The 26661-nt window shown below is 51.3% G+C and overlaps 1 protein-coding gene across 1 annotated transcript; it reads left to right on the plus strand.

The window, feature by feature from the left end:
- The first annotated feature begins 1854 nt into the window (after positions 1–1854).
- PRSS57 (serine protease 57) lies at positions 1855–25786 on the plus strand. The gene is made up of 5 exons (XM_078670807.1): positions 1855–2195; positions 12541–12697; positions 15561–15705; positions 21969–22229; positions 22780–25786. Exons 1-5 carry the CDS (start codon positions 2129–2131, stop codon positions 22930–22932), a joined length of 783 nt encoding a protein of 260 aa, XP_078526933.1. The 5' UTR covers positions 1855–2128; the 3' UTR covers positions 22933–25786.
- Positions 25787–26661: the final 875 nt, after the last annotated feature.

Genomic DNA, 26661 nt, shown 5'->3' on the forward strand with positions numbered 1-26661 from the left:
ACTATATTTTTTCCATTCGATATTTTGTCCATTTTATATTTTGACTACGATATTTTTTTGACTTGTTACCGGTCTGTGGTAGTAAGTGGAGGTGTGTAAGATGCAGTGGTGGTGTATGTTGCGGCTGTGAGCACATCTTGGGTTGGGCATGTGGGAGTCTTCCATTCATGGTGGTTTGTGGTATTCTGGATCAGGTATGTTAGATGATGCACGGGTCGGAGGTATGGAAAGTCTGCAGGTTGTGAACGGCCTCGTGTATCAGTAGGCCTCGGACCTGGCGCTGATCAGGTGCATAACTAGCCCTGTGGGGTCCTGTCCAGTTTGCTGTTGATGATTATTCCGAGGTTCCTGGTGTGGGTTCCGCGTCCTGGGTGTGGGTCCGAGTTCGGCCGGCCACCAGTTGGACTCCATGGTGAGGAGTTCTTGCCGAAGATCACTGCTTAGAGGTGTTAGATACGAGGGGTCTTCAGTCTGCGGTAGTCAGGGGCACTTTGGGCTCTCACCTTAGTGGGGTACTGAGTGCACAGGTCTTGTGCGAGGAGAGTCTGGGCAAGCAGGACATATTGAGGACGAGGGGGTTTCAGGCTGGGGCTCCTAGGGCCCAGAATCTTCTTGGACATGAGGGGCCCTTGAGTGCAAGGCTCTTTTTGTCCTTAGAGGTGAGAGGTCGATGGTACATATAGGGCCTGGTTACAAAAGGGCCTCCGCACTTGTGGCAGAGGCCCCACAGTCGCAGGGGAGTCTCTGCACAACTGCCGGGCCTCACTACGAATGCAGGGACCCTCACAACTGTGGGGCGTCCGCCACAAGTGCGAAGACTCCCCCCATGATTGCGGGGCCTCTGCCACGAGTGCAGAGACTCCCATGACTGCGGGGCCTCCACCACGAGTGCAGAGACTCCCATGACTGCGGGGCCTCCACCCCGAGTGCAGAGACTCCCATGACTGTGAGGCCTCCACCACGAGTGCAGAGACTCCCATGACTGCGGGGCCTCCACCACGAGTGCAGAGACTCCCATGACTGCGGGGCCTCCACCACGAGTGCAGAGACTCCCATGACTGCGGGGCCTCCACCAGGAGTGCAGAGACTCCCATGACTGCGGGGCCTCCACCACTAGTGCAGAGACTCCCATGACTGCGGGGCCTCCACCAGGAGTGCAGAGACTCTCCCCATGAATCTGTGGCCTCTGCCACGAGTGTGGAGACTCCCCCATGATAGCAAGGCCTCTGCCACGAGGGCAGAAACTCCCCCACGATTGCGAGCCTCCACCAGGAGTGCAGAGACTCTCCCATGACTGTGGCACCTCTGCCACGAGTGTGGAGACTCTCCCGTGACTGTGGGGCCTCCGCCACGAGTTTGGATTCTCCACCACGAGTGCAGTGACTCCCCCATGACTGTGGGGCTTCTGCCACGAGTGCAGAAACTCTCCCAGGATTGCGGGGCCTCTGCCACGAGTGTGGAGACTCCTCCATGACTGTGGGGCCTCCTCCACTAGTGCAGACACTCCCCCACGACTGTGGGGCATCCCACACAAGTGTGGAGCCCCTTTTTGAGTCGGTCCTTAGTTTCCTGGTTTCTTGGGCACATGGGTAGAAAAGACCCTTTGGTGCGAGGGTTTCGGGGTATGAGGGTTTTCACATGAGGAAAGCACATGGTTTGAGGGGGTCTTGGATATGAGGGTCACTTGAGATTCATGGGTGAGAGGGACCCTGAGTCTCCGGGGGCTTGTACAGGAGACCGAGCGTGATTTCGCCACCACCAGCAGAGTTTCTTCTCCAAACCACAGAAGCCTCCCACATCCTGAGCTATGAAGTACCAGGAAGGCAGGGCGAAGCCACACAGACCAGAGCCCGGGGTAACAGAAGGCTGGGGTACCACGGACAACAGAGCCGGGGTAACAGAAGGCTGGGGTAACACAGACAGCAGAGCCCGGGGCAACAGAAGGCTGGGGTACCACAGACACCAGAGCCCGGGGCAACAGAAGGCTGGGGGTACCACAGACACCAGAGCCCGGGGCAACAGAAGGCTGGGGGTACCACAGACAGCAGAGCCTGGGGTAACAGAAGGCTGGGGGTACCACAGACAGCAGAGCCTGGGGTAACAGAAGGCTGGGGGTACCACAGACAGCATGAAACCCGCTGCCCCCCTCCTCCTCTTCACAGCCCTCTCCATGCTGGTGACTGCAGCCGCGGCAGGTAAGGAACCCACTGAGCTGCCTTCAGGTCTCTGAGAGTCACTGGGGCTGCGGAGCAGAGATTGGTGCATCTGTGTAATGTGCGATGGACAGGCTCTTTCTAAGGGCCCTAAGTGGGTGTTCTGAGCGAGCTCTGAGCGTGCTTGAAGTGTGCTCTGAGTGACCGAAAAGTGAACTTAGGAGCGGTGAGAGTGTGCTCAGTGCAGCCTATGAGTGAGTGTGCTTTGTGAGTGTGCTCTATGTGGCCTACGAGTGAGTGTGCTTTGCAATTGTACTCTGAGTGGCCTACGAGTGAGTGTGCATTGAGAATGTGGGTGAGTGTGCTTTGAGAGTGGGCTCTAGGTGAACTACGAGTGAGTGTGCTTTGCAATTGTACTCTGAGTGGCCTACGAGTGAGTGTGCATTGAGAATGTGGGTGAGTGTGCTTTGAGAGTGGGCTCTAGGTGAACTACGAGTGAGTGTGCTTTGCAAATGTGCTCCCCGTGGCATATGAGTGAGTGTGCTTTGTGAGTGTGCTCTATGTGGCCTACGAGTGAGTGTGCTTTGCAATTGTACTCTGAGTGGCCTACGAGTGAGTGTGCATTGAGAATGTGGGTGAGTGTGCTTTGAGAGTGGGCTCTAGGTGAACTACGAGTGAGTGTGCTTTGCAAATGTGCTCCCCGTGGCATATGAGTGAGTGTGCTTTGTGAGTGTGCTCTATGTGGCCTACGAGTGAGTGTGCTTTGCAATTGTACTCTGAGTGGCCTACGAGTGAGTGTGCATTGAGAATGTGGGTGAGTGTGCTTTGAGAGTGTGCTCTGGGTGACCTACGAGTGAGTGTGCTTTGCAAATGTGCTCCCTGTGGCCTGTGAGTGAGTGTGCTTTGTGAGTGTGCTCTATGTGGCCTACGAGTGAGTGTGCTTTGCAATTGTACTCTTAGTGGCCTACGAGTGAGTGTGCATTGAGAATGTGGGTGAGTGTGCTTTCAGAGTGTGCTCTGGGTGACCTACGAGTGAGTGTGCTTTGCAAATGTGCTCCCTGTGGCCTATGAGTGAGTGTGCTTTGTGAGTGTGCTCTATGTGGCCTACGAGTGAGTGTGCTTTGCAATTGTACTTTGAGTGGCCTACGAGTGAGTGTGCATTGAGAATGTGGGTGAGTGTGCTTTGAGAGTGTGCTCTGGGTGAACTACGAGTGAGTGTGCTTTGCAAATGTGCTCCCTGTGGCCTATGAGTGAGTGTGCTTTGTGAGTGTGCTCTATGTGGCCTACGAGTGAGTGTGCTTTGCAATTGTACTCTGAGTGGCCTACGAGTGAGTGTGCATTGAGAATGTGGGTGAGTGTGCTTTGAGAGTGTGCTCTGGGTGACCTACGAGTGAGTGTGCTTTGCAAATGTGCTCCCTGTGGCCTATGAGTGAGTGTGCTTTGTGAGTGTGCTTTATGTGGCCTACGAGTGAGTGTGCTTTGCAATTGTACTCTGAGTGGCCTACGAGTGAGTGTGCATTGAGAATGTGGGTGAGTGTGCTTTGAGAGTGTGCTCTGGGTGACCTACCAGTGAGTGTGCTTTGCAAATGTGCTCCCTGTGACCTATGAGTAAGTGTGCTTTGTGAGTGTGCTCTATGTGGCCTACGAGTGAGTGTGCTTTGCAATTGTACTCTGAGTGGCCTACGAGTGAGTGTGCATAGAGAATGTGGGTGAGTGTGCTTTGAGAGTGTGCTCTGGGTGACCTACGAGTGAGCGTGCTTTGCAAATGTGCTCCCTGTGGCCTATGAGTGAGTGTGCTTTGTAAATGTGCTCTGGGTTACCTATGAGTGAGTTTGCTTTGAGAGTGTGCTCTGTGTGTCCTACGAGTGAGTGTGCTTTGCAAATGTTTTCTGTGTGACCTACGAGTGAGTGTGCTTTGCAAATGTGCTCTGGGTGACCTATGAGTGAGTGTGCTTTGAGATTATGCTCTGTGTGTCCTACGAGTGAGTGTGCTTTGAGAGTGTGCTCTGAGTTTCCCACGAGCGAGTGTGCTTTGAGAGCGTGCTCTGTGTGGCCTACGAGTGAGTGTGCTTTGAAAGTGTGCTCTGAGTGTCCCACGAGTGAGTGTGCTTTGAGAGCGTGCTCTGTGTGGCCTACGAGTGAGTGTGCTTTGAAAGTGTGCTCTGAGTGTCCCACGAGTGAGTGTGCTTTGAGAGCGTGCTCTGTGTGGCCTACGAGTGAGTGTGCTTTGAAAGTGTGCTCTGAGTATCCCACGAGTGAGTGTGCTTTGAGAGCGTGCTCTGTGTGGCCTACGAGTGAGTGTGCTTTGAAAGTGTGCTCTGAGTGTCCCACGAGTGAGTGTGCTTTGAGAGTGTGCTCTGAGTGTCCCACGAGTGAGTGTGCTTTGAGAGTGTGCTCTGAGTGTCCCACAAGTGAGTGTGCTTTGAGAGTGTGTTCTGAGTGTCCTACGAGTGAGTGTGCTTTGAGAGTGTGCTCTGTGTGGCCTACGAGTGATTGTGCTTTGAAAGTGTGCTCTGAGTGTCCCTGTTAGAAAGGCGATCCCGGGGGAGGCAGAAGATGTCTCACTGGCCACCCCTAGGTCCACCTCTCCGTCAAGAAGTAGCTGAGCGTTACTGAGAGGCCTCCTGGGTGAGGGTCCTCTCCTAGGATCGTACAGCAGGATAACCACAACACTACAAACGGACACCACACAAGAGGTTAAGTTCTTAGGCTTTATCAAGAATAAAGGTGGCTGGGTCTCAGCGGTATATACAGGCAGATCGAGGGATCTGTAGAGTCTCGTAAAAGGGACAGGGTAGCGGGACAGTCTCGGTGTGGGGGCAGGAAGGGGTACCCTGCACACAGCTCTCAATCCTCGAGCCGGGTGTTCCGAGAGGTCGAGCCGCGGCAGCGCCAGCAGGCCCTCAAGATGGTTCGGCAAAAGGTGGGCCGCGGCAGCGCCAGCAGGCTCTCAAGATGGTTCGGCAAAAGGTGGGCCGCGGCAGCGCCAGCAGGCTCTCAAGATGGTTCGGCAGAAGGTGGGCCGCGGCAGCGCCAGCAGGCTCTCAAGATGGTTCGGCAAAGGTGGGCCGCGGCAGCGCCAGCAGGCTCTCAAGATGGTTCGGCAAAGGTGGGCCGCGGCAGCGCCAGCAGGCTCTCAAGATGGTTCGGCAAAGGTGGGCCGCGGCAGCGCCAGCAGGCTCTCAAGGTTTCGTCAGGTTACAGGTAATGAGTCTTCTGGTGTCGGCCGTGACAGCGTCAGTAGGGCTTTCCAGTCCAGGATACAACTGGCGTCCTACTCCGGGGCTGGCCCAGATATAGGACTGGAGTCCTTTGATGTCCGGACCCTCGTGCCTGGGTGTCAGAGGGGCCGGGAAGATGGTGTCCAGACACCCAGCAGGGGGGTGGAGCCAGCACCCAGGGATGCCGGGGGTGATCGATACCAGGCGTCCGGGGACGGCTGGAGGCCCATCGAAACTCCCCTCCTCCGGGGATCTGTCGAGTGGCCACTCGACCGCCTGGGTAGATCTTGGCGCCTAGATGTCGGGGCTTCGCTGGGGCCTGGGCCGGGGCCGAGGCCATGTGGTTGTGACGTGGTGGGCCCAAGATGGAGTCGGGCGCGGCCTCGTGCGTAGGTCGTGAGGGGCCCACGATGGGGCCAGGCCGGTAGGGGGGGTCCGGGATGGTGACCGGACCAGCAATGTTGGGGCGTATAGTGTCGTGCAAAAGGGCTGCCCGGTACTGGGTGGAGGGCCGATGTCGGCCTGGGCCCTCCATGCGGGAGGGGTAGGACCACGCCATGAGGCCGGGTCCAACACGTGTCCCCCCCAGCTGAAGGCAGGGGAGAGTCACCCATCTTCTTGGGGATTCTCCTCGCCGAGGCGGAAGAATCGGGACAGGCCGTCAGCATTGGCGTGGTCGTTGCCGGGGCGATGCTCCACAGTGAAGTCCATCCCTTGCAGGGAGATGGACCATCGCAACAGTTTCGGGTTTTCTCCCCGCATCTGCATCAACCACCGCAGGGGCCGGTGGTCGGTCTGGACCCGGAAGTGGGTGCCGAAGAGGTAGGGCCGGAGCTTCTTTAGGGCCCACACGACGGCGAAGGCTTCCCTCTCGATGGTGCTCCAGCGCTGTTCTCTGGCTAGCAGCTGCCGACTGATGAAGGCAACGGGAAGGTCGACTCCCTCAGGGTTCACTTGTGAGAGGACCGCCCCAATGCCGTGCTCCGAGGCGTCGGTTTGGACCACAAACTCTCGGCTGTAGTCGGGGGCCTGGAGCACAGGGGCGGTGCACATGGCAGTCTTTAGAGTCTCGAAGGCTGCTTGGCACTCTGGGGTCCAGCATACCTTTTGGGGTAGCTTCTTGGAGGTCAGTTCTGTGAGGGGCCCCACAATGCTCCCATAGTTTTTGATGAAGCGCCGATAGTATCCTGTGAGCCCCAGGAAGGCTCGGACGGCGGTCTGGGTGACCGGGGGCTCCCAGGCCTGGATAGCGTCAATCTTTGGCTGGAGGGGAGCCACCAGGCCGCTCCCCACTTGGTGTCCCAGATACGTCACGGACCCTTGGCCGATCTGGCACTTGCTGGCCTTTATTGTTAGTCCGGCCCGTCGGAGGGCCGACAGGACCTCCCGGAGGTGGGTCAGGTGTGCATCCCAGTGGAGGCTGTACACCGCAATGTCCTCTAGGTAGGCGGCGCTGAACTCTTCTAGCCCGGCCAGCACTCTATTCACGAGTCTCTGGAAGGTGGCCGGGGCGTTTTTCATGCCGAAGGGCATCACCTTGAAATGGTAGTGGCCATCAGGGGTCGAGAAGGCTGATCGCTCTTGCGCTCCAGGGGTGAGGCCGATCTGCCAATACCCGGCCGTGAGATGGAAGATGCTGAGATATTTGGCGGCCCCCAGGCGATCGATCAGTTCATCCGCACGGGGGATGGGATGGGCGTCGGTCCTGGTGACGGCATTCAGCCCCCGGTAGTCAACACAGAACCGGAGCTCCGGGGGCGTGCCGGGTGCGGCGGCTTTAGGGACCAGGACAACTGGGCTGGCCCACGGACTGTCGGAGGGTTCGACTACCCCCAGCGCTAGCATCTTGGCCACCTCGGAATGGATGTAGGCCCGCACTCGGTCGGGCACTCGGAAAGCTCGGTGTCTTACAGGCGGGCTGTCTCCGGTGTCTACATCGTCGACACACCACCGGGTGACTCCAGGGGTGAGGGAAAACAGATCTGCAAACTGCCCCAGCAGCTGCCGGCAGTCATGGTGCTGTTCGGGGGTCAGGGTGGAGGAGAGCATGACCCCTTCGATGGAGCCGTCCTTCTCAGTGGTGCTCATGAGATCTGGCACAGGTTCGGAGTCGTCTTCAGCTCCGTCATCGGTCGCTAATAGCAGACTTAGTTCAGTGCGGGCAAAGTGTGGCGTGAGCCGGTTAGCGTGTACAACCCGGAGGGGGTTCCTGGGGGACTCCATGTCCACCAGGTAGGTGACGGGGCTTTTGCGCTCCACCACTTTGAAGGGCCCCGTCCACTTGTCCTGGAGGGCACAAGGTTCAACCGGGGACATGACCCAGACCTGCTGGCCCGGTTCGAATTCGATGGACGAGGCGTTCTGGTCATACCAGCGTTTCATCTCCTCCTGACTGGCTTCAAGGTTGGCTTCAGCAAGTTCCCGGAACTTCCGAGTCTGGTTGCGGCGGGTCAGGAGGTACTGGTAGACATCTGGTGGCGCACCTCGGACAGCCGTCTCCCAGCCTTCTTTGACCAGGCTGAGGGGGCCTCGGACCGGGTGCCCATACAATAGTTCAAAGGGGCTGAACCCCAGGGACTACTGGGGTACTTCGCGATATGCAAACAGGAGGCAAGGCAGCAGCACATCCCATTTGCGTCGTAGTGGCTCCTCAAGGCCCTTGATCATTCCCTTCAGTGTTCGGTTAAACCGCTCCACAAGTCCATTCCCTTGGGGGTGATACGGGGTGGTGAACTTATATGTGACCCCGCACTGTTGCCACAGGGATCGCATATACTTGGAGATAAAGTTTGTGCCCCGATCACTCACGACTTCTCGGGGGAAGCCGACTCGGGAGAAGATCCCCATTAGGGCTCGGCCTACTACTGGGGCCGTGATGGTTCGGAGGGGGATGGCTTCCGGATAGCGGGTGGCATGGTCCACTAAAACAAGGATGAAGCGGTGCCCTTGAGAGGTGCGGGGGTCCAGGGGCCCCACGATGTCGATCCCCACTCGCTCGAAGGGGGTGGTGACCACGGGAAAGGGCTGGAGCGGGGCTTTGACTTTCCCCCCGCTCTTCCCGCTGGCTTGACAGGTCTGGCAGGATCGGCAGTGATTGTGTACATCGTTGCGCATTTTCGGCCAGTAGAAATGAGTCACCAGGCGGCTGTAAGTTTTGTCCTGCCCCAGGTGCCCGGCGAGGGGCACATCATGCGCTAAGTTCAAAAGGAAGTCTCTAAATCGGAGGGGAACGACCAGCACCCGGCTGGCCCCTAGTTCGGCAATCTTCTGCTCACTGTAGAGAAGGTCGTTGTCCCAATAGACCCAGTGGGACCCCGCGGGGTCTCCAGCGGCTTGAGTGGCGGCTTGTCGTCGAATTCCCTCGAGGGAGGGACAGGTGCTCTGTTCTTGTCGGAATTGTTCGCGGGTGGGGCCACCTTCTTGGCGCCATTGAGCTAGTTCTGGAAGGTGGCCGAGCTCGGTAATTTCTTCCTGGCTGGGCCCCTGGGGGCCGGGTTCAGGGTCGGCGTCCTTGGGGACGGCGGGCGGTGGAGGTGCGGGCCACTCCGGCTCCTCGATCGGGGCTTCCTCCGTCGGGGTGAAGGCCCGGGCGGACATGGAGCGGGTGGTCGCACAAACCCACTCGGGAAGGCCTAGCATCCCCAGATGCTCTCTCCTCTCTACGCCGGCCCAGAGGGAACTTTCCAGGTCGTTCCCGAGGAGGCAGTCCACGGGGGCATCGTCTCGGACAGTCACTTTCAGCATGCCCGACACCCCTCCCCACTCGAAGGGGATGCGGGCCATCTGGCACAAACTCTCAGAGTTGTCCGCCGACCGCACTGGGCACAAGACGTTGGGAAGAATTTGTTCGGAGGTCACCAAGTGGCAGCGGACCGCCGTTACGCTGGCTCCAGTATCTCGGAGGGCTTCGGCCCGGCGTCCATTGATGGTGACCCATTGGCGGTATTTCTGGGTGTTACCTGGGATCGGGTCTCGGGGGATCATGTCTCGATCACCCAGGCATGCTAAGATCATGGCGGCGGGCTCCCACTCGGCCTGCTCGGTGTCGTCGCCCTCTTCTTCGCCTCCCTCTGCACTCAGGGCGGCGGCCGCGATCTGGCGGCTCGGGGGACCGGTGGTGCCGGGTCGCTGGTTCATCGGGCAGAGAGGGTCGTTCGCATAATGGCCCTGTCGCTGGCATCGGTGGCACGTAACATTCGGGCGGGGCCCGGGTCTTGCTGGGGGGCCTCCCCTCCAACCCAGGGATGGCGACGGGGAGGTAGGGGATGACCCCGCAGGGGTGTCTCGGCCCCTACTCTGGCCTCCTCCGCCGCCTTGTGGTCGGTGGTTCCCCGGGGATCCCCGGCCGTAGTCTCCCATTGGACTCCGGGGAACTCGGTTGCTCACCCATCTATCCGCCTCGACAGCGAGTTTTCGTGGCTCTGTCAATTTGCTGTCGAGGAGGTGCTGCCGGAGTTCGATGAAGCAGTTATTGGAAAGATGTTCCCATAGGATGAGGTCGACCAACTGCTGGTAGGTGGTGACCTGGCAGCCTCTGATCCACCCTTCGAAGGCTCTGCTGTAAAAGTTCACGTACTCCACCCAAGTGGTACCGGGAATTTTTTTACAGTCTCGGAATCGCTGCCGGTACATTTCGGGGGTGAGTCCGTAGTGAGTGAGGAGGGCGGTCTTCATGTGTTCGTAAGAGGTCATCTCGGCGTCGGGGAGCTCTAGCAGGGCGTCTCTCCCCTCGTTGATGAACTTTCCCCATAGGCCGGCGCCCCAATCTTTGAGGGGTACTCGATGGGCTGTCATGGCGACCTTGTAGGCTTTGAACCACTGTTGGATGTCGTCGTTCTTATAGTATTCTTTGACGACCTCCTTGGGTATGTGCACCTTCGTGTCCACTGGCGGGGGTGAGGTCTTACCCCCGGCGGTGCTGGTTTCAGTTGTCTTGGCCTTGATTTCCAGTTCTTTGAGGCCGCGCTCATGCTCGAGCACGAGTTTCTTTTCCTCGAGGTCTCGTTGTCTTCGCCTTTCCTCTAGGTCTCCTTCCAGCCGTAGTTGCTCGAGGGCTAATTTCCTTTCTGCCAGCTGTATCTCTCCTTCTTGTCGGAGTCTGGCGAGCTCCAACTCGTGGAGCCGGTTTCTCTCTCGTTCTCGGGCGTCTCCGTGGGGGAGGCCCGTGTCCAAGTTTGCGGGTCTTTCCCCCGCTGGGTTCGTGTCGGTCTCCGGGCGTCCGTTCGGGCCCGGGTTATCTTCATTCTGGGGTGGCGCGTTATTGGCGCCCGCCCAGGCTTGCAGGGCTGATTTAAAGTCCTCTTTGGTGTTGAGGCCCGTGGTAGCGATGCCTAAGTCCTTGCAGGATTGTTTTAATTCCTTGTGGCTGTAATCTTCCATCTTTTCTTTCTGGAATTCCGCAGTCGGTCTGGTTTCCTGAGTAGTCATGGTCGCGGTGTGTTTTTCTCGGTAGTGAGTGAATTACTCTCTGTACGATCTGCGTCGGCTCGGATCCCGTCGCTTGCCACCAATGTTAGAAAGGCGATCCCGGGGGAGGCAGAAGATGTCTGACTGGCTACCCCTAGGTCCACCTCTCCGTCAAGAAGTAGCCGAACGTTACTGAGAGGCCTCCTGGTTGAGGGTCCTCTCCTAGGATCATACAGCAGGATAACCACAACACTACAAACGGACACCACACAAGAGGTTAAGTTCTTAGGCTTTATCAAGAATAAAGGTGGCTGGGTCTCAGCGGTATATACAGGCAGATCGAGGGATCTGTAGAGTCTCGTAAAAGGGACGGGGTAGCGGGACAGTCTCGGTGTGGGGGCAGGAAGGGATACCCTGCACACAGCTCTCAATCCTCGAGCCGGGGGTTCCGAGAGGTCGAGCCGCGGCAGCGCCAGCAGGCCCTTAAGATGGTTCGGCAAAAGGTGGGCCGCGGCAGCGCCAGCAGGCTCTCAAGATGGTTCGGCAAAAGGTGGGCCGCGGCAGCGCCAGCAGGCTCTCAAGATGGTTCAGCAAAAGGTGGGCCGCGGCAGCGCCAGCAGGCTCTCAAGATGGTTCGGCAGAAGGTGGGCCGCGGCAGCGCCAGCAGGCTCTCAAGATGGTTCGGCAAAGGTGGGCCGCGGCAGCGCCAGCAGGCTCTCAAGATGGTTCGGCAAAGGAGGGCCGCGGCAGCGCCAGCAGGCTCTCAAGATGGTTCGGCAAAGGTGGGCCGCGGCAGCGCCAGCAGGCTCTCAAGGTTTCGTCAGGTTACAGGTAATGAGTCTTCTGGTGTCGGCCGTGACAGCGTCAGTAGGGCTTTCCAGTCCAGGATACAACTGCCGTCCTACTCCGGGGCTGGCCCAGATATAGGACTGGAGTCCTTTGATGTCCGGACCCTCGCGCCTGGGGGTCAGAGGGGCCGGGAAGATGGTGTCCAGACACCTAGCAGGGGGGTGGAGCCAGCACCCAGGGATGCCGGGGGTGATCGATACCAGGCGTCCGGGGACGGCTGGAGGCCCATCGAAACTCCCCTCCTCCGGGGATCTGTCGAGTGGCCACTCGACCGCCTGGGTAGATCTTGGCGCATAGATGTCGGGGCTTCGCTGGGGCCTGGGCCGGGGCCGAGGCCACGTGGTTGTGACGTGGTGGGCCCAAGATGGAGTCGGACGCGGCCTCGTGCGTAGGTCGTGAGGGGCCCACGATGGGGCCAGGCCGGTAGGGGGGGTCCGGGATGGTGACCGGACCAGCAATGTTGGGGTGTATAGTGTCGTGCAAAAGGGCTGCCCGGTACTGGGTGGAGGGCCGATGTCGGCCTGGGCCCTCCATGCGGGAGGGGTAGGACCACGCCATGAGGCCGGGTCCAACAGTCCCACGAGTGAGTGTGCTTTGAGAGTGTGCTCTGAGTGTCCCACGAGTGAGTGTGCTTTGAGAGCATGCTCTGTGTGGCCTACGAGTGAGTGTGCTTTGCAAATGTTCTCTGAGTGTCCTACGAGTGAGTGTACTTTGCGAGTGTGCTCTGGGTGTCTTACGAGTGAGTGTGCTTTGTGAGTGTGCTCTATGTGGCCTACGAGTGAGTGTGATCCTAGATAAGGGGCGGAAGGTTTCAGTGCTAAACCCCAGCTCATTGGTTTTGGGGTGCAAGGCACAGGGGCGTCTTTAGGTACAGATGGCGGCTGTCCTAACCTCGCCCCTCTTTGGCACAGGTAAGCTGCTGCGTGGCTGGATCGTGGGGGGCAGGGAGGCGGCCCCCCACTCCCGGCCCTACATGGCCTCCATCCTGCTGAACGGCCAGAACCAGTGCGGGGGCGCCCTCATCCGGCGACGGTGGGTGATGACGGCAGCACACTGCTTCGACGATGTGTGAGTATTGGTACCCCCTTCTCGCCCTCCCCCATTCTGAAAGGTTTAAGGTTCATTATTTATAAGGGGTGGAGGGGGGTATATCATGTAGGAATTCAACCAAACCAGGTGCAAATGCTCTAAAGATTAGTTTGTGTGTCTGTTTCTCACCCCTCCCCCACACTTCTAGGCGCTGCGCCAGAGACAAGGTAGTGCGTCTCTCTGCTCACTCACATCTGGCCCCATGGCACATCCTGAGTAGAGTGACAGCGGACACAACTCTGTCACCCAGGCGCTGCCTGCAGGCCAGGCGCTCGTCTGATAAATCGCTTCGAAGCTCCATCCACATCCAACACGTTTCGCTCTTCGTGAACTTCTTCAGGGCTGTAGCTGACATGATTACACCTACGCCATAGATATAAAATCATTACAAAAATATCAAAAACAACGAATGATGTATATACAGTTAAACATGAGTCATAATACCCGGTGTTTGTCCAGCATAACTCATGGCCTCAATGACCCGGAACCCCACTGACACTCTTAATAGGAGTTACTCAAAATATTTGTAATCGATAATTATCATGTTTCCTTCATAGCATTACATGAAGGTGTGCGAAGCATGCTCACCACTTCCGGTGTTACACTAGAGGCGTTCACGAATCAGAGATAGGAGGAAGAAACCAAATGTGCAAGACATAGTAAATGATCGTCCTCTCGACCCAACACCTCACTCAGACCCATGGAATTAGTCCCATTATGGCACCACACCCCACCCACACCACAACAGAGTAGGCATGCATAAGTAAATACACAACACAACTTTTGTTTGGGAAAAATATTGCTGCAGGTTTATTCCATACAAAACCATGCAAATGCGGTGGGTTATTTTACGGGCGATCCAAGGGCAGGCAGCCGTACTAACCTATGCTGCCTGCCCGCCGGATGAGCCAAGCACTGTGGAGAAACCAATCAGCGCTACCCTTATAGGGGTGATCCCCTTACTGGATCCCGTGACACATTGGTCCCTTATTACTCACGCCTCTTTCAGGGCGGAGGGTAGCAAGTGGAGAAGTGTGGCTCAATGGTTAGAGCGGCAGACCCTGATGCAGAGGTCTAGCCCGGGACCAGGGTTCAATTCCCCGCCTCGGCGGGTCTTGGGCTCAAAATTCCCCGGACCTGATAATTCTCGCCTCAGTGCCTATTCTAATCATGGGTCCCACTCTGCAACTCTGGGCAATAGCTTGCTTAATCTCCACAACGGCCCCAACAACGCAAAGGATGCCTTTGCCTGGCTTCACCTTGGGGGTGCCCAGGAGTGGACACCTCACAGGGAAAGCCAGGATGCGTTCCACAGCGGTATTCGTACAAGCGCCTTGAGACCCTTGCGGGTGAGTAGTGCGCTATACAAGTATCAATTTACAAGGCAAGCCCCCGGTTGTTCAGGCCCACAACCGCCCGTAGGACTAACGGGGCGCTGACGTAATTATTCCAGGACTCTCCCTTGAGGCTCCTGGGATTCGGCTCTGGTACCCCTATTGTTCTCCTGCAGAGGTACCCTTCTGTACCCATATGCTTCCAGATCGCCCTGTTACTCCACCTGCAACGACAAAGAAAGCATTACAACGCTCTATGTACTTCGCCTGCCAACCCCACGCCGGGTAAGCGGTAGGGTGGGAGACGGCGAGTCCGGTGCAAAGACGACGCCAAGATGGCTGGGGGAGACAGAAATGCCTCCCCACCTCCTCTGCGTGCTGGAAGTGACGCGTCTGGTAAGGGGACTCCTCCTGGAGTCCCGCTTTATAGTGGGGGTGGGGAAGTGCCCAAATGGCACTAAAGGGGCCGCCCGCAGCCGCAGATCCCCACACGGTCCCAGCCGAGGTAACTGCTCACACTGCATGCGTCTAAACACACACACCATGATGCATGTTACACCAGAGGCCACCAGGGGCGCTGCAGACAGCAGGCCGTGAGATCGGCTCTGGGGAGTACCGCCCGGGACTCCTGGAGATGAAAGTAGATGAGACAGTCTCACTGATGAGAGTACACTCGAAGCGCTTGTCCCCACTTGCTAAAAGCGCCCCCCCCCTGGCGCATTGGTTACACACCGCATCTGAGCACCAGTACCTGCAGTCACAGGTGCAACACAGAGGGGCAGGAAACTGTCCCTCCAGCTCTTCTTCTCTGCTACCCTCGCTCTTGCTGACATACTTTCTGAGCCGTCTCTCGTTCACAGACCCTCCCTTCTCCCTCCCTCTCTGTTCACTCAATCTCTCTCTCTCTCTCTCACACACACCCTCTCCCTCTCCTTCTCTCTCTCTCTCCTCTCTCCTCTCTCTCTATCCTTCCTCTCTCCCTCACTCTATCTCGTGCTCGTAGGGTTTCTGTCCCCCTCCTCCCACCCCTCTCTCTCTCTCCTTCTCTCTATCCCTCTCTCTATGCCCTCTCTCCCTCTCTATCTTTCTCTCTCCTTCTCCCCCTCTCTTCTTCCCCCTATCTCTCTCTTTCTCTCTTAGGTTTTCTATCTCCCTCCCCCTCTCTCTCTCTTTCTCTCTCTCCCCCTCTCTCTCCCTCTCTCTCGTTCTCTCTCTCTCTCTCTCTGCCTCTCTGTCTCTTTCCCTCCCCCTCTCTTCATTCTCCTCTTTCTCTGTCTCCCATAGGTTTTCTTTCTCCTTCCCCCTCTTCCCCCTCTCTCTCCACTTCTTTGTCTCTCTCTCCCTCTCTCTCTCTCTCCTCTCTCTCTCTCGCTCTGCCTCTCTGTCTCTCTCTCTCTCGCTCTGCCTCTCTGTCTCTCTCTCTCTCCCTTGATTCGACACCTGCTAAATCAACTCACCCACACCTGATGACGTTCTCCCCTAAGTGTCTCTTTCTTCTGTTGCTTCAGGCCCCCAGACATGGTCAGTGTGGTGTTGGGGGCTCACTCCTTCACTACCCAAGAGTCTTCACGACAGACCTTCAAAGTTCAAGCCTCCATCAGTCACCCGTACTATGACCCCATGTCTGGCGTCAATGACCTGCAGCTACTCAAGGTGAGTCCCCTGGGCTTCAGGCTGCAGCCTTGTGCACAGCTGACCTTTGACCCCTTCTCTGCAAACTTAAGACAAACTTAAGACAGACTTAAGACAGACTTAAGACAGACTTAAGACAGACTTAAGACAGACTTAAGACAGACTTAAGACAAACTTAAGACAGACTTAAGACAGACTAAAGACAGACTTAGGAAAAACTTAAGACAGACTTAAGACAGACTTAAGACAGACTTAAGACAGACTAAAGACAGACTAAAGACAGACTAAAGACAGACTTAAGACAGACTTAAGACAGACTAAGACAGACTTAAGACAGACTTAAGACGTACTTAAGACAAACTTAAGACAGACTAAGACAGACTTAAGACAGACTAAGACAGACTTAAGACAAACTTAAGACAAACTTAAGACAGACTTAAGACAGACTTAAGACAAACCTAAGACAGACTAAGACAGACTTAAGACAGACTAAGACAGACTAAAGACAAACTTAAGACAGACTTAAGACAGACTAAAGACAGACTTAAGACAAACTTAAGACAGACTTAAGACAGACTAAAGACAGACTTAAGACAGACTAAAGACAGACTTAAGACAGACTAAAGACAGACTTAAGACAGACTTAAGACAGACTTAAGACCGACTTAAGACAGACTAAAGACAGACTTAAGACAAACTTAAGACAGACTTAAGACAGACTAAAGACAGACTTAAGACAGACTAAAGACAAACTTAAGACAGACTTAAGACAGACTTAAGACAGACTAAGACAGACTTAAGACGGACTTAAGACAAATTTAAGACAGACTAAGACAGAGTTAAGACAGACTAAGACAGACTTAAGACAAACTTAAGACAAACTTAAGACAGACTTAAGACAAACCTAAGACAGACTAAGACAGACTTAAGACAAACTTAAGACAGACTTAAGACAGACTTAAGACAGACTAAAGACAGACTTAAGACAAACTTAAGACAGACTTAAGACAGACTAAAGACAGACTTAAGACAGACTAAAGACAAACTTAAGACAGACTTAAGACAGACTTAAGACAGACTAAGACAGACATAAGACAAACTTAAGACAAACTTAAGACAGACTAAGGCAGACTTAAGACAGACTAAGACAGACTTAAGACAAACTTAAGACAAACTTAAGACAGACTTAAGATAGACTAAAGACAGACTAAAGACAGACTTAAGACAAACTTAAGACAGACTTAAGACAGACTTAAGACAAACTTAAGACAAACTTAAGACACAATTAAGACAGACTTAAGACAAACTTAAGACAAACTCAAGACAGACTTAAGACAGACTTAAGACAGACTAAAGACAAACTTAAGACAGACTTAAGACAGGCTAAAGACAGACTTAAGACAAACTTAAGACAGACTTAAGACAGACTAAAGACAGACTTAAGACAGACTAAAGACAGACTTAAAACAGACTAAAGACAGACTTAAGACAGACTTAAGACAGACTTAAGACCGACTTAAGACAGACTAAAGACAGACTTAAGACAAACTTAAGACAGACTTAAGACAGACTAAAGACAGACTTAAGACAGACTAAAGACAGACTTAAGACAGACTAAAGACAGACTTAAGACAGACTAAAGACAGACTAAAGACAGACTAAAGACAGACTTAAGACAAACTTAAGTCTGTCTTAAGACAAACTTAAGACAGACTTAAGACAGACTAAGACAGACTTAAGACAGACTTAAGATGGACTTAAGACAAACTTAAGACAGACTTAAGACAGACTAAGACAGACTAAGACAGACTTAAGACAAACTTAAGACAAACTTAAGACAGACTTAAGACAGACTTAAGACAAACCTAAGACAAACTTAAGACAAACTTAAGACAGACTTAAGATAGACTAAAGACAGACTAAAGACAGACTTAAGACAAACTTAAGACAGACTTAAGACAGACTTAAGACAAACTTAAGACAAACTTAAGACACAATTAAGACAGACTTAAGACAAACTTAAGACAAACTCAAGACAGACTTAAGACAGACTTAAGACAGACTAAAGACAAACTTAAGACAGACTTAAGACAGGCTAAAGACAGACTTAAGACAAACTTAAGACAGACTTAAGACAGACTAAAGACAGACTTAAGACAGACTAAAGACAGACTTAAAACAGACTAAAGACAGACTTAAGACAGACTTAAGACAGACTTAAGATGGACTTAAGACAAACTTAAGACAGACTAAGACAGACTTAAGACAGACTAAGACAGACTTAAGACAAACTTAAGACAGACTTAAGACAGACTTAAGACAAACCTAAGACAGACTAAGACAGACTTAACACAGACTAAGACAGACTAAGACAGACTTAAGACAGACTAAGACAGACTTAAGACAAACTTAAGACAAACTCAAGACAGACGTAAGACAGACTTAAGACAGACTAAAGACAAACTTAAGACAGACTTAAGACAGACTAAAGACAGACTTAAGACAAACTTAAGACAGACTTAAGACAGACTAAAGACAGACTTCAGACAGACTAAAGACAGACTTAAGATAGACTAAAGACAGACTTAAGACAGACTTAAGACAGACTTAAGACCGACTTAAGACAGACTTAAGACAGACTTAAGACAAACTTAAGACAGACTTAAGACAGACTAAAGACAGACTTAAGACAGACTAAAGACAGACTTAAGACAGACTTAAGACAGACTAAAGACAGACTTAAGACAGACTAAAGACCGACTTAAGACAGACTTAAGACAGACTTAAGACAGACTAAAGACAGACTAAAGACAGACTTAAGACAAACTTAAGTCTGTCTTAAGACAAACTTAAGACAGACTTAAGACAGACTTAAGACAAACTTAAGACAGACTTATGACAGACTTAAGACAAACTTAAGACAAACTTAAGACAAAATTAAGACAGACTTAAGACAGACTTAAGACAGACTAAAGACAGACTAAAGACAAACTTAAGATAGACTTAAGACAGACTAAAGACAGACTTAAGACAGACTTTAGACAGACTAAAGACAGACTTAAGACCAACTTAAGACAGACTTAAGAGAGACTAAAGACAGACTAAAGACAGACTTAAGACAGACTAAAGACATACTTAAGACAGACTAAAGACAGACTTAAGACAGACTAAAGACAGACTTAAGACAGACTTAAGACACACTTAAGACAGACTTAAGACAGACTAAAGACAGACTTAAGACAAACTGAAGACAGACTTAAGACAGACTAAAGACAGACTTAAGACAGACTTAAGACAGACTTAAGACCGACTTAAGACAGACTTAAGACAGACTTAAGACAAACTTAAGACAGACTTAAGACAGACTAAAGACAGACTTAAGACAGACTAAAGACAGACTAAAGACAGACTAAAGACAGACTAAAGACAGACTAAAGACAGACTTAAGACAAACTTAAGTCTGTCTTAAGACAAACTTAAGACAGACTTAAGACAAACTTAAGACAAACTTAAGACAGACTTAAGACGGACTTAAGACAAACTTAAGACAGACTAAGACAGACTTAAGACAGACTTAAGACAAACTTAAGACAAACTTAAGACAGACTTAAGACAGACTTAAGACAGACTAAGACAGACTAAGACAAACTTAAGACAAACTCAAGACAGACGTAAGACAGACTTAAGACAGACTAAAGACAAACTTAAGACAGACTTAAGACAGACTAAAGACAGACTTAAGACAAACTTAAGACAGACTTAAGACAGACTAAAGACAGACTTAAGACAGACTAAAGACAGACTTAAGATAGACTAAAGACAGACTTAAGACAGACTTAAGACAAACTTAAGACAGACTTAAGACAGACTAAAGACAGACTTAAGACAGACTTAAGACAGACTTAAGACAGACTTAAGACAGACTAAAGACAGACTTAAGACAGACTTAAGACAGACTTAAGACCGACTTAAGACAGACTTAAGACAGACTTAAGACAAACTTAAGACAGACTTAAGACAGACTAAAGACAGACTTAAGACAGACTAAAGACAGACTTAAGACAGACTTAAGACAGACTAAAGACAGACTTAAGACAAACTTAAGACAGACTTAAGACAGACTAAAGACAGACTTAAGACAGACTAAAGACAGACTTAAGACAGACTAAAGACAGACTTAAGACAGACTTAAGACAGACTAAAGACAGACTTAAGACAAACTTAAGACAGACTTAAGACAGACTAAAGACAGACTTAAGACAGACTAAAGACACAGACTTAAGACAGACTAAAGACAGACTTAAGACAGACTAAAGACAGACTAAAGACAGACTTAAGACAAACTTAAGTCTGTCTTAAGACAAACTGACAGACTTAAGACAGACTTAAGACAAACTTAAGACAGACTTATGACAGACTTAAGACAAACTTAAGACAAACTTAAGACAAAATTAAGACAGACTTAAGACAGACTTAAGACAGACTTAAGACAGACTTAAGACAGACTAAAGACAGACTAAAGACAAACTTAAGATAGACTTAAGACAGACTAAAGACAGACTTAAGACAGACTTAAGACAGACTTAAGACCGACTTAAGACAGACTAAAGACAGACTTAAGACCAACTTAAGACAGACTTAAGAGAGACTAAAGACAGACTTAAGACAGACTAAAGACAGACTTAAGACAGACTAAAGACATACTTAAGACAGACTAAAGACAGACTTAAGACAGACTAAAGACAGACTTAAGACAGACTTAAGACACACTAAAGACAGACTAAAGACAGACTAAAGACAGACTTAAGACAAACTTAAGTCTGTCTTAAGACAAACTTAAGACAGACTTAAGACAGACTTAAGACAAACTTAAGACAACATCCTAACTTTACTACTACTAAATGCCTTCTGTGAATACCAAAAGGAGTAAGTTTAGGGGTGTGTCTTAAGTTAGCTCTGTGAATTGGGCCCAATATTTGGATCTGTTGCTTTGCTCTTTTATTTGGCAGGAGTACTGGAATTATTCAGCAGGGGAGAACCACGTTATGTGGCTGCGTTTACTAAATTACTCTTCAAGAAAAGGCAAATTATGCAACATAATGCAGCACTTTTTTTGATAGTATTACTTTATGACTTGGTTCATTTTTACACTTCTTAACACGGTCTGGGCACAGGTTTCACCTCATTAGTACCGGTTCAACCACCCAAATGTAGTAATAAGCAAACGGAAAGATGGACAGTCAACTATAGCAACGAGCGTTCCGCTGTGCGGCTACCGGTTGCCATGTCTTAAGCATCGTTTGACCAATTTGGGTTATAAACAATATTTTGTAAATCTCCAAATTATGCAGTAACTCGTGCATTGTGTGACAAATGCAGCAAATATCCATTATTATGCGGAATCTGCCATAGCTGCCAGATCACATAATTCCAGTGGCTGTAGTGTTTTCTGATGGGAGGTTAGTAGTGAGTGCGTTCAATGTTTGGCAGTCTCTATCCTTCCCCAACTGTCCTGTGGGATGTATGACGTTACAACGCATGCTTTTACCATGCATGCTGTTACAACGCAGTTTTTACAACGCATACCATGCCAACGCATAGCGCTTTGGGGTGCTGGATAGTGAATAGTTTAATTTACTATTCCAACTCCAGTCCGCGTGGATAGTAGGGAAGGTGTTGGATAGTAAATTAAATCTATTCCCTATCCTAGAGCGCCCCCAGCGCATTGCGTTGTAATGGTTTTCGTTGTAAACCCTGCGTTGTAATAGCACTGCGTGGTAAAAGTTGCGTTGTAAAGGATGTTTCCCGTCCTGTGTCTCACCCTCTCCTCTCCTGTGTCTCACCCTCTCCTCTCCTGTGTCTCACCCTCTCCTCTCCTGTGTCTCACCCTCTCCTCTCCTGTGTCTCACCCTCTCCACTCCTGTGTCTCACCCTCTCCTCTCCTGTGTCTCACCCTCTCCTCTCCTGTGTCTCACCCTCTCCACTCCTGTGTCTCACCCTCTCCTCTCCTGTGTCTCACCCTCTCCTGTCCTGTGTCTCACCCTCTCCTGTCCTGTGTCTCACCCTCTCCTGTCCTGTGTCTCACCCTCTCCTCTCCTGTGTCTCACCCTCTCCTGTCCTGTGTCTCACCCTCTCCTCTCCTGTGTCTCACCCTCTCCTGTCCTGTGTCTCACCCTCTCCTCTCCTGTGTCTCACCCTCTCCCGTCCTGTGTCTCACCCTCTCCTGTCCTGTGTCTCACCCTCTCCTGTCCTGTGTCTCACCCTCTCCCGTCCTGTGTTTCCAGCTGGACCGCAGGGCGTCCATGAACCGCTTCGTTGGGAACATCTCGCTTCCGCGGCGGGATGCCGACGTCACCCCCGGGACCATGTGCTCGGTGGCAGGGTGGGGCGACATCTCAGACTTTGAAAGCCCGCCCCTGGGGCTGATGGAGACAGCGGTCAGCGTGATGCCCCTGAAGGCTTGCAACGAGTCCTGGAGAGGGGCACTGCCAGGGACCGTGCTGTGCGCCACCAGCCTGGACGGTGCCACCCGCGGCTTCTGCTCAGTAAGTGCCCACACCCGAGACTGGTGCCTGTACGGTTCTCCGACGGCGTCAGGGCGGTCAGTGTATGCGCATGTATGGTGTATTTATAAGTGTGTGTGTTTGTGTGCATGTATGTATTTAGATATATGTGTGTTGTATGTATATATGCATGTATGTGTGTGTGTGTTTATATGTGTGTCTTTATTTCTGTGCATGTGTGTGCATATGCATGCATATGTGCATTTCTACATGTATGTTTGGGTGCATTTGTATCTACAACCATACATGTGTATGTGTGTACATATGCATGCAGCAATGGACCCTTCACTTGTGGGGTAATCCCTCCCAACCCTACATTTCTGTGACCCTATGTAGTTCAGTGACCCCCAGAGTATTCTTGCACCGTAGACTCTGCTATCGCCCGTCGACTCTCTGCTCGTCTTTGACCCTGCAGAGCGCTCCGCTGCCTTTTTGCCAGGATTGTGCTATAGAAATACCATATACATACATGGCTTGTGCATGGGCGCTGTTTATCCTTCCAGAGCTGGTAATGTGCTCTTGTCTTTTTCAGGGGGATTCCGGGGGACCCTTGATCTGTGGGGAGAAGGCAGTTGGAGTGGTGTCATTTTCCGGCTTGAGATGCGGAAATCCTCGGTTCCCCGACGTCTACACGAGTGTCTCAAAATATATGACCTGGATTCGAGAAGTCACCAGAACAATGTGATAGTCACAGGGCCTGGGCCTGACACTAACCTGTCTACAACATGTTAAGGACACAAGAGGGTGCCACAACAGTGGCACTGTGCGAGCAACATTCAGAGACCGACCGAAGTATGCAAAGGATTATCCATCTACCCATCCATCCATATGTCTGTCCGCCCACCCACCTGCCCATCTATCCATTGACCCACCCATCCATCCGCCCATCCATCCATATCCATCCGCTCATCCATCCATATCCATCCGCTCATCCATATCCATCCATCCACTTGTCCACCCATCCATCCATCCATGCATCCACCCACCCATCCAACATCTATCCATCCATCCATCCATCTCCACCCACCCATCCATGTATCCATCCATCTATCCACCCATCCATCCATATACCCATCCATCCATATGTCTGTCCGCCCACCCACCTGCCCATCTATCCATTGACCCACCCATCCATCCGCCCATCCATCCATATCCATCCGCTCATCCATCCATATCCATCCGCTCGTCCATATCCATCCATCCACTTGTCCACCCATCCATCCATCCATGCATCCACCCACCCATCCAACATCTATCCATCCATCCATCCATCCATCCACCTCCACCCATCCATCCATCTATCCATCTATCTATCCACCCATCTATCCATCTATCCATCTATCCATCCATATGTCTGTCCGCCCACCCACCTGCCCATCTATCCATCGACCCACCCATCCATCCATATCCATCCGCTCATCCATATCCATCCATCCACCTGTCCACCCATCCATCCATCTATCCATCCACCCACCCACCACCCATCCATCTAGCCAAACATTCCATCCACCCATCCATCCACCCACCCATACAGATCTAGATGTATTTTATACCTCAATGCCAAATTTTGAGTGCTTTTCCAAGACAGCAGAACCCCAAGGTGGCTTTGTTGCACGGTAGTACACAGCTGCCTATTCGATATTATATTACTACGTGCCTGTATTGTTGATGGAAGGATTAAATGGATGATATTTCAGGCGGTAGAGGGTATATTTAAAAGAATAAATCACACGGGTCTGATGCACTAAGATTTGATTTGCAAAAAGTGATCACAAATTACTCACCAACTTTTTGCAGATTGATTCTGATTTTGCGAACTGATCTATGTACTGTTCTGTCGCTTCTCTAAATCACCATTCAAAGTTGATCGCGATTCGACCCACCACATCACCATTCCCAAATTGCGACTCACTCCAGTTGGAGGGCATCACTGGGTCTGATGTCGGCCACAGAGCACAATGACTTTAATCTCATTTAAGTAAAGTTGTGTTTTTTAAATGCAGCGTGTTTTCCTTAAAGGATTCAGGTCTTCATTTAGGAAGGAAAATTGTTACAAAAAATTGTTTACGGGTTGGCAGTTGTCCAATAGATGACGGCCCACGCCCAAACAAACTTTTTCATTACATAAAAAAAGAGACGGGTGCGAAAAGGATCACTTCCTCTTGTTGAATGGGTTACCACATCCTGTGTGGAGTCAGGAACATGTCACTTCTCTGCAACTGAAATTGTGGTCACAAACCTTCGACACATAGCACCCCGGAGGGAAGGAACTCCCTAAGCGCACCTCTGCAAAATTACGATTCAGTATGTATTTTTAACCCCTTCCATGCGGCCGCGATTCTGCGCCTGTGCGGCAGAATCGCGAGTGGGCGGGTTTATGACGGCCCCCAGCCGTCATCAGCACACGAGCCCCGTTGTGCATGACGGCTGGGGGACGTCATCAGCATGGAAGGGGTTAAACAGATTTTGTGATTTGGTAAACACTTAATAAATGGTCTTAGTAATATCTGAAAAGCCATTTACAGTGACAAACCCTGCAATTTGAGTGAATCACGTGGTTTGCGAACTCGAAGTGTCTTCGTAATTCTGGCTGATTCTGTGTTATTCAGTTTGGCTGTTTGTAGAAAAAGACCAGAATTTTTAAAATGAAGTTGTTCAGAAGATGAAGTTTTATGATGTCATGTTTTGCTGCATGACAACAGCATTTGCATATTAGGGCTAAAACCTTTTGACGTCGAGGGACTGCACAGTGCATCTTTTCTGGTGATTTCCACTTCCTATAGCAGCCCCCAGCATCACACCCAGATGCATGTCCCAGGGCCCATATTTATCAAGGTTTTGCGTCACCCTTGCACCTACCCTAGGGGGCGCCAGGGAGACACAAAACATAGTACGATTTATCGAGCCATGCGAGGCCACTATGCGTGGCTTCATACATCTAGAGTAACGCAAGGCAGCGCGAATCGCTGCGTTGAGGTACTCTGCCACTGGGTGGCGTACCGTGGGTGGAGCTTCCACCCATGGATTTTGAAGCGTGCTCCGATTTACCATTAGTGGTAGACATGGGAATGGGTCAAAATGCTACGCCTCCCCAGGTGAGGTGTAAGAAGGATAAATGCCTTAATTTCTACTCGTTACTTCCTCTTTCTCTGTGCACTGACTTTGGAGCAGAGGAACCAGGTTAGAGTCTCAGCGTCGGCTCAACATCCTGCGATTCTGGGCAAATCACTTAATCTCCCCGTGCCTACAAAAATGGATGTGTCCTCATGTAACGCAACTGGTGCTCATGTAAAGCGCTCGAATACCTTCGGGTTGAGTTCACACTGTATAGAACCGCACACAAAAACAAATATGTCTCAGGGGACTGTTTTTGTGCAGTAAGGTCTCGCTCATCTTTGTTTAAAATAAAAAAAAAATGAAAAGGTTAAGGGCATATATACACCGCATAAAAAAAGCTGTGTGTGTTATTGAAATGATTTGAATAAAAGTGCATTATTCTGATTTTTTGTGCATGCAAAATAAACCCCTCTGAAAGAGCAGTTGGTGTCATATTTTGTGGTACACGTTGCATCCTTCACACGCCCCACAGCTGGAAATATTTGTTATTCTGCCCATCCCAGAGTTTCATTTGTCATCTTTGGACTGCAGTCTTCAGTATTGCCACAGGGTGGCAGCAGTCCCTAAAAGACAAGTGTCAAGAACCATGCCCATGTAAGAGAAGTGCTTATGTGTAATACTGAAAGTGCCAGTACTTTCCCATTTAAAGTACTGCAACGCCCCTGATAAGTACTACACTCTCCTGTTGAAAGTACTGCACCGCTCCTGATAAGTACTGCACTCTCCTGTTGAAAGTACTGCACCGCCCCTGATAAGTACTGCAGTCTCCTGTTGAAAGTACTGCTCCGCCCCTGATCAGTACTACACTCTCCTGTTGAAAGTACTGCACCGCTCCTGATCAGTACTACACTCTCCTGTTGAAAGTACTGAACAACTCCTGATAAGTACTGCACTCTACTGTTGAAAGTACTGCACCGCTCCTGATAAGTACTGCACTCTCCTGTCGAAAGTACTGCACCGCTCCTGATAAGTACTGCACTCTCCTGTTGAAAGTACTGCAACGCCCCTGATAAGTACTACACTCTCCTGTTGAAAGTACTGCACCGCTCCTGATCAGTACTACACTCTCCTGTTGAAAGTACTGAACAGCTCCTGATAAGTACTGCACTCTCCTGTCGAAAGTACTGCACCGCTCCTGATAAGTACTGCACTCTCCTGTTGAAAGTACTGCAACACCCCTGATAAGTACTACACTCTCCTGTTGAAAGTACTGCACCACCCCTGATAAGTACTACACTCTCCTGTTGAAAGTGCTGAACAGCTCCTGATAAGTACTGTACTCTCCTGTTGAAAGTAC

This window comes from Lissotriton helveticus, chromosome 12, assembly GCF_964261635.1.
Source record: "Lissotriton helveticus chromosome 12, aLisHel1.1, whole genome shotgun sequence".
Lineage (NCBI taxonomy): Eukaryota > Metazoa > Chordata > Amphibia > Caudata > Salamandridae > Lissotriton > Lissotriton helveticus.